This window comes from Lepidothrix coronata, unplaced genomic scaffold, assembly GCF_001604755.1.
Source record: "Lepidothrix coronata isolate B3197 unplaced genomic scaffold, Lepidothrix_coronata-1.0 Scaffold521, whole genome shotgun sequence".
NCBI classification, from domain to species: domain Eukaryota; kingdom Metazoa; phylum Chordata; class Aves; order Passeriformes; family Pipridae; genus Lepidothrix; species Lepidothrix coronata.
In genome coordinates this window covers 9,123-17,389 of record NW_016690701.1, presented here as the reverse complement: position 1 = coordinate 17,389, position 8,267 = coordinate 9,123, and the positions used below count along the sequence as shown (strand labels likewise).

The window sequence follows — 8,267 nt, the reverse complement described above, 5'->3', positions numbered from 1 at the left end:
TGGAACACTGTGATCTGCAAAAATAAAAAATTAGACAATTTAGCAACGATCAATTCATGAAACAAATTTAGAATATAAAACCTGCTCTACTTGCTGGATGGTTTGAACTGCTCTTTTAGTCAGTTCCCTTGGTTCCTGAGGACTATCAGAATATTTGAGTAGGTCAAATAGAGGCGCCAGCTGGGTGTTGGCCATTTCCAAATAGGACCTAATCCAATTGAAAGACCCTAACAACTTTTGTATGTTAGGTAGAGTTTTGACATTAATATCCAATTGAACTGGCTGAGGAATAACTGCTTTCCGTGTAATTTTTGAACCCGAAATACTTCCAGGGTTCCTCTCGCTGCACCTTCTCAGGAGCAACTAGTAGGCCAAAGGATTGTAGACTCTTTCTGGTTTCAGCTTCCAGCACACCCAACTGATCCTCAGCAGCCACAGCCAGCAGAAATATTACCTATATAATGACAACAAGAGACAGCCAGAAAATTACAGGAGACAATGCTGGAATCATAAACCACAGACACATTATAGGAATATCTTCATTTCCCGGGAGAGGGTTTTCCATGTATAACACTTGTAAGGTCCTGCACAATCAATAGATGGAACTGAAAATGTGATTTTTTCTTCTCTATAACTGGGGTCTAACTGGATTGTGAAAAAACAACCTGCCAAATTAATAATAGCAATGGGTTATTCAGCAGAAAGCATAGAAGGGGTCAATAAACCAATGCTGACATGGTAACCACGACCGCCCCACCTGTCTGAGATCATACAATAGTCTTCATCTCACAGATTTTTTCTTCATCACAAAGACAGGGGTGATTAAAGGATTCTGAGATGGTGCAACGTGATCAACATCAAGCTGGTCTTTAACAAGCTGTTGTAGAGCCAATAGCTGTTCTGTAGGTATGAGCCACTGCTGAAATCACAGAGGATCTATATATTCTAAAAGAAAATTCTGAGCAGTACCTCCCAGTCTCACAACCCAAAGCCCTGGCGTGACCACAGGCCAGGAGGCCGGCCAGGATGCCCGTGCAATGACAGTTACGTCAGGTCCCGAATGCAGAAGTTCGTCCGCCTGGACAACGGACAGCAAGGTTCAAGCATCGTAGAGAGTGCAGGCCAGCTGTGGACGTTGTGCAGAGATCGGCACTGACCAAAAGACTTGCGGTGTGTCAGTAGAACCAAATCTTCCATCCCAATGCTCACAAGGCTCTGTTTGGGGAACACAACTCAGAAAAGATACAAATTGAGCTATTCGTGTCCCTTTAGGAATTGTCACTGGAGAACAAGGTGTGGAGACCATAGCACAAATCTGCCCCATACAGTTAGCACCAATGACTGCAACATGAACAAAAAATCCCAAAATCTCACAATTGTGCTACTAGAATGGCTGATGAACAAGGCACTTAACCCACACTGCCTTCACACAACGCTAAACATCCACCAGTCAGATTATGTGATCAATACATCTGGTACAGAACAAGCAGCAGTCACAAGCATTGAGGACATTTTTCTGAAAACACAGCTGCCACAGGCAGGGCACATCCCAAGGATGAAGGACTAGCCATTTTATGATGAATATTGCCACCAGCTGTCGCATGAAAGAAGCCCCAAAAAGAAGACACAAGGACTCCCTGAAACGACATCGCAGCCCTGGCCACACTGATCAAGACAACTGATGTACACTGGTCTCCAATCAGGAGGCCTGGAGACACGCTATCTGTAACGCTGTAGATGGTTCTGAGAAAGGACGCAGGACGGCCCTGACAGTCTGCAGGGCCCCCCCCGCAACAGGCTGATCAAGCAGGGCAGCAACATCAACAACCCCTGATTTAAACCCTGGAAAACGCAGAAAAGCTCAAACAACTCTGCCTCCTGCACAGCCCACACAGCTACAGCTCATGGGCAGCATGACACATGAAAAAAGGAACAGCACCAGGGAAAAGGCCCCACGTGAGATACAACCTCTATAAACCTCTAAAACAAGGCCGAAATAGAACACCAAATTTGTGTAAGAATCTCCTATTTAACTTCAGTCATAATCATATGGCTAGCCAGACAGGGCTAGTCTTGAAATAACTAAAACCTTACCAGTTTTCATAAGAGCGGAATTACTCATGGTGGGAATTGGAAGAATTCGTATACCATTCAGAACAAGGAGCCACTATGGTTCAACAGAATCGTGTTACACAGCCCTATAAAAGCTTGACACCGGCAGAAAGTATTTGTAAGTGTACACAGTTACACATTCATGTAGCTTTTCTCTTTCACACAATCGTGTTCCACTCACGCATTCAGGTGGCCACCTCAAACACTCTCCTCAGTCACACACAGACTTGAAGCAGTTATTGGCTGTGTAGTTCTCATCAGTCTCGTAACTTAAAGGAAATTTTAAGGCATATTTGCTAATACTAACTTGTAAATCTTATACAGCTCCCCATGCGAAAGACAAATACGATGGGAACGGACAGGATGTTACCTTGAAAACTTTCAACCTTTTTTATAGAGCAAGGACACTCCATTTGTCATAACGGCAACAGAACCACTGCTGCATTTTGCCCTCCCTTCTTCACCTCCTCCCGCCCTCTGCCCCCCCTGCGTCTCCTGTTTCCCTTGAGCATTCAGCCCCCCTGGAAGCAAGTGTTGCTTCGTTAAGGGAGCTTTCACTAGCACTTGCCGGAGGACGGGGGAGAGGGAGGGAGGGAGGGGGAGGAGGGGGAATAGATGTCGGGTCTTTCAGAGAAAAATCAGAAAGAAAAGTCAAATTGCCTTTGCTCTCCTTATGTCGCAAGTTATCTACATGGTCTGCTGAGAAAGAACGATANAGTGACGGGGGAAGCAGCCAATCATGACGGGACTCGAGCTCTGCCGCCGCCATTTTGTGGCGCGGCCCGGGCGGGGGGGCAGGAACGCGGCATTGCCGCCGCGGGCACAAAGACCCGACTGGGGGACATTGATGGGATTGGGAACCGCTCAGATCCGAGCAGGAGGATGAGAAGTCAAACGAATCCTAATAAAACACCTCCCCCCACCCCTCCCTCCTTATCCCCTATTCCCTCCCTCCGCTCTGCGGCACAGGGGGATGGGGGTCCCACCGCTGCTTCCCGCTCAGGGAGAGGAGTCCGTGTCTGCTCCGTCCAGCGTGGGGTACTTGGCACGGGACACAGTCCCTCGGGGCAGGAGAGGGGCTGTGTGGGCAGTTTTGGGCACCAGAGGCAGCTCAGGTTGGGTCCCCGCTGCCCTGAAACTGCTGCTTGTGAGGCTCCTCCTGCGCTGGTTCGGGTGGTTCCTATGACAGCGATTCCTGTCACACACAGCTCAAATCATGGCTCACAGCAACGTGAGGCACATCCATTCTAATCTCCAGCCCTGGTCCTTTTGGGCACAACTACGAGCTCTCGATCCCATTCCCCGTGAAGTGGAGAGGGGAGCGCGGGGCAGAGTGTGTGCTGGAAGCGGGGGGGCAGTTGGAAAGGAGGGGAGAGGGGAAAAAAGCAGGGGTGGGACCCCCCAAAGTGAGTGGGAGAGCAAACTGGGACCCCCGAAACCAAGCGTGGAGGGTGCTGAAGATTGGGGGGCAATGAGAAAGGAGAAGGAGGCAGGGAGGGGGTAAAAGGGGAGTGGGACCCCCAAGCTGAATGTGGGAGGAGCTGAGGATTGGGGGACAATGGGAAAAACCATGCGAGTGGGGGAAATAGGGGCAGCTGGGACCCCCAAACAAAATAGGAGAGTTGTGGGAGAATCTGGGACCTGCAAATCAGGCGTAGGCTGGGCCAGGGGGATGATGGAAAAGGGATGGGGGGTGGGAAAGGGGTGATGGTATTCCTAAACTGAGCGGGAAGGGGGCTGAAACCCTGCAACTGAGCAGAGCAGGAGGAGGGGAAATACCCCTAAACCAAGCTGGGGGGAAGCTGGGGGGAAGCTGGGGATTAAGGGAATGATGAGAAAGGATGAGGAGAGAGAAAAAAGGTGAGTTGGAAACACCTGGAATTGGGATAAACATAAAGAAATTGAATAAAGACATGTAAACCCCCACCACTTTATAGGGATTTGGGGTTTGGGGGAATATTCAGGAGGATTTTGTGGTTCTGAGAGGGTTTGGGGGAGTTTTCTCCATCCCTTTGCTCCCAGAAGTTGAGAGGGATCGATCTGTTGCCACAAAATGACTCAATGCCACTGAAATTGCCTCAATCCCACCTCAGAATATTTTGACCCCCACCTCAAAATGACTGAATCCCACCCTAAAAGTACTTGGTCCCACAGCTGCCTCTAAACCCCTGGGAGGGTGGGATGGCAACTGGGAGGTGTGAGATGGGGATTGGGAAAGCTGGGATGGGGTCTGGTAGGAGACAGCTAAAGGTTGGGGATGAAGAGGCCAGGGGGGGACCCCGTTCCTGAGGGGGTTTCAGGGTATCCCTCTGAAGTTCTGAGGCCTGAACAACGGGCCCTGAGCCAGAGCTGATCTCTAGATGAACCTTCCAACCTACTGTTATATATAGTCATGTATCTGCTTATTAGCCAAAATCCTACGTAATCCTTAGTAAAATACGTAATACTAAACATGATTGTAAGATATGTTGGTATCTACTTAATTAGTGAAGATTTGTATTTTTTATTAATGTATCTATCTTTCTGTATTTAGAGACTGGTCAAGGCCATGGAAGTAGATAACTGGCCTTATTGGACAGTAGTTTGTCCAAACTGACTCCCTTGATTTTCCTCTGAGTCCTGGCCAGGCTTTGGGTGAAAATTAAGGAGAGAAGAAAGCTAGACATTTTCCACACTAAGCCATGATGTAAGCTTGTTTGTTTGACAGTATAAAAGCTGGACCCTCTCACAGCGAGGACAAAGGCCTCACCTGGGAGTGGATGCACTGCATAGGATTTCCCAGTTCCCAGGCTGGTTCTCTGGCCCTTCACTGTGACAGCTGATGGTAATGCATTAAATGGGGTAACTGCTGATGTATCTTTCTTAATCACTATAGACACTCTTTGTAGCAATGATTAGGTGCATTGCTAAGCTTATCCTTTTATAATTCTTGGCTTCTTTTGTAATTCTTTGCTGTTTTGCACTATAGTACATTTATAGACTTATTCTTTAAAGTTGGTATCTGTGTTTCTTGTGCTGATCCTCGTCCCCAGTGGCAAAACGAGCTGAATGTTGGGGATGATGAGGCCAGGAGGGACCTCTTTCCTGAAGGGATTTTGGGGTATCACTCCTTCCTGAGGAAGTTTTGGGGTACCCTCCAGTACTGAGGGAGTTTTTGGGGTGCCCCCAATCCTGAGAGGGGTACTGGGAGATTTGAGTGGGAACATGTGGCTCCAGCACTTGGAGTTGGGCACCATAAGGAGGGACACAAGGAGCTTGTTTTGGAGATGATCCTGCTGCTTGCCGCCGATTTTGGGGGCTAGAAACATCTTTTGGGGTTCTCCCTCCTCATTCTCAGGGGCTGAGGTGAACCTATGCCCACATAGTGGGTGTAGGGAACTGAGATTATGACCCTGGGAGAAACTTAGAAGGGGAATTTGGCAGGATAAACGCGGACGTGGTGAGATGTGTCCCTCTGTGTGGGTGTAGCAGTTTTAGTATAGAATCATGGAATCACAGAATCATCTGGGTTGGAAGGGACCTCCGAGATCATCAAGTCCAACCCTTGATCCAACCCTGCCATGGTTCCCAGACCATGGCACTGATGCCGCATCCAGTCTTATCTTAAACACCTCCAGGGACGGAGAATCCACCACTTCCCTGGGCAGCCCGTTCCAATGCCCGATTACCCTCTCTGGAAAGAATTTCTTCCTAATATCCAACCTAAACCTCCCCTGGCACAGCTTAAGACCATGCCCTCTTATCTTTACTAATAGCTGCCTGGGAGAAGAGACCAATACCCACCTGGCTCCCCCCTCCTGTCAGGGAATTGTAGAGAGTGAGGAGGTCTCCCCCGAGCCTCCTCTTCTCCAGGCTGAACACCACCAGCTCCTTCAGCCTCTCCTCACACCACTTGTGCTCCAGTCCCTTCACCAGCCTCATTGCCTTTCTCTGGACCTGCTCCAGCACCTCAACATCCTTCCTGAACTGTGTGGCCCAGAGCTGGACACAGCACTCCAGGTGTGGCCTCACCAGCGCTGAGTCCAGGGGAAGAATCGCTTCCTTGGACCTGCTGCCACACTATTCCTCAGCCAGGCCAGGATCCATTGGCCCTCTTGGCCAGCTGGGCACACTCTGGCTCATGTTCAGCTGCTGTCAATCCACACTCCCAGCTCCCTTTCTGCCTGGCTGCTCTCCAGCCACTCTGGCCCCAGCCTGTGGGGCTGCCGGGGGTTGTTGTGGCCAAAGCACAAGACCCAGCACTTGAACCTCATCCCCTTGAAATCAGCCCAACTCTCCAGCTTGTCCAGGTTCCTCTGCAGAGCCCTCCTGCCTTCCAGGAGATCAACACACCCCCAGCTTGGTGTCACCTGCACATTTGCTGATGGTGGACTCAATCCCTTCATCTAAATCATCAATAAAGATATTAAATAGAACTTGGCCCAGCACTGATCCCCGGGGACACCACCAGTGACTGGATCCCAACTGGATGCAGCTCCATCCCCACCACTCCCTGGGCCCTTAACCCAGCAGAGTGCCCCTGTCCAAGCCCTGGCTGCAGCTTTTCCAGGAGTGTGCCATGGGAGACAGTGTCCAAGGCTGTGCTGCAGTCCACGTAGACACATCCACAGCCTTCCCCTCATCCACCAAGTGGGTCACTTTGTCATAAAAGGAGATCAGGTTGATCAGACAGGACCTGCCCCTCCTAAACCCGTGCTGGCTTGGTCTGATCCCTTCCTGGCAACCAGCTCGAAACCAGGGAAGTGCCCTGTGTTTCCAGAATTCCATTCTATTCCTTACGTAAGCAGAGGTATTAATACAAGGGGGAGGAAATTGGCTGGCCAGACCTCTTCTGGCCGGGTTGGAGAGAAGGGGCAGCCTCACTGAGCTCCTGTGAGGGGCTGTGGGGCCTCACAGGCCTCGGGAGGTGGTTGCTTCGTCCCGACTCGTAGGAGAAGTCTGTTGGCACAGTTCTGCTTTCTCAAGGGAAGTATTAAGATTCTTTTTGTTTGCTGGCTCTCTATTAGCCATGTATATTTGGGTATATCTGTTTTTCATTTTTTGGGGGGTTCTCTTTTCTATGTGTATAGGTTTTTGTAACTGCAATTCAGTGTAAATATATAAATATTGCTTTAGTTCATTTTATTTCGGGTCCTTTGGGGTTTTTTTCCCTTTTCCCTTCTCTCTCCTTTACCCAGTGTGGGGGGGAAGACATTTGCTGTAGTTCGGGGACATTGGCTGGGAAACTTTGGGTTATCTCGGTTTGTTTTGGTACAGTGTCTGGGAATGTTTGGGAACATTACCGGGAAAGCTGCCAAGAGCACTTTGTTTATATAAACATGGCTCTTAGTTTTGGATAAATTCAGATGTTGGTTAGCAAAACAGACAAATGCTACTAGTCAGGCTATTGCAGATTTATTGACCAATGCTCAGTCAGTAAGACACGTTACTTTGAAAAATAGAGCTGCTATTGACTTTTTGCTTTTAGCACAGGGACATGGATGGGAAGGATTTGATGGAATGTGTTGCATGAACTTGAGTGACAAATCAACCTCCATTCACAAAAGCTTTACAACAGTTACAGGACCTAACAAAGAAACTGACGGTGAAAAACAGATGGAACCCCTTTGAAGGATGGGATTGGACTTTGGGATTGGGGCCATGGGTGAAAAAGATTTCAACCCTTGGTGGTACAAGTCTATACAGCTTTAACTTAAGTGCCTTAGAAAAAAAAGAAGAGGGAGATGTAGGGAACCGAGATTACAAGACCCTGGGAGAAACTTAAGGGGAACTTGGCAAGATAAAAGTGGATGTGGTGAGATGTGTCTTTGTGTGGGGAAAGGTGCTTGGGAGTATTTTTTTCATGGGCAGTGAATGCTTAACTAAAAAGTAGGTCTAGAGAAGAGTTACTAACAGGAACTTACTGCTGCTGTAACGGGGTATATAAACCATGAAAGAACTGTAATAAAGGATTCCATTACACCTCATGGCATCTGTGCCTGAGATGTCACAGACACCCACCTGGCTACACCCTCCTGTCAGGGAGTTGTAGAGAGTGAGGAGGTCTCCCCTGAGCATCCTCTTCTCCAGCTCCCTCAGCCTCTCCTCACACCACTTGTGCTCCACTCCCTTCCCCAGCCTTGTTGCTCTCCTCTGGACCTGCTCCAGCCCCTCCA

The 8,267-nt window shown here is 49.0% G+C and overlaps 1 protein-coding gene across 1 annotated transcript in view; it reads right to left on the bottom strand.

Annotated features, from left to right (window-relative positions):
• LOC108510174 (zinc finger protein 239-like) overlaps positions 1-1,107 on the bottom strand; it is a 4,705-nt gene extending 3,598 nt beyond the window's left edge. The window contains exon 1 of the mRNA XM_017839859.1: positions 1,049-1,107. Coding sequence (XP_017695348.1) covers positions 1,049-1,107 — 59 coding nt within the window. The remainder of the gene's footprint in view (positions 1-1,048) is intronic.
• Positions 1,108-8,267: the final 7,160 nt, after the last annotated feature.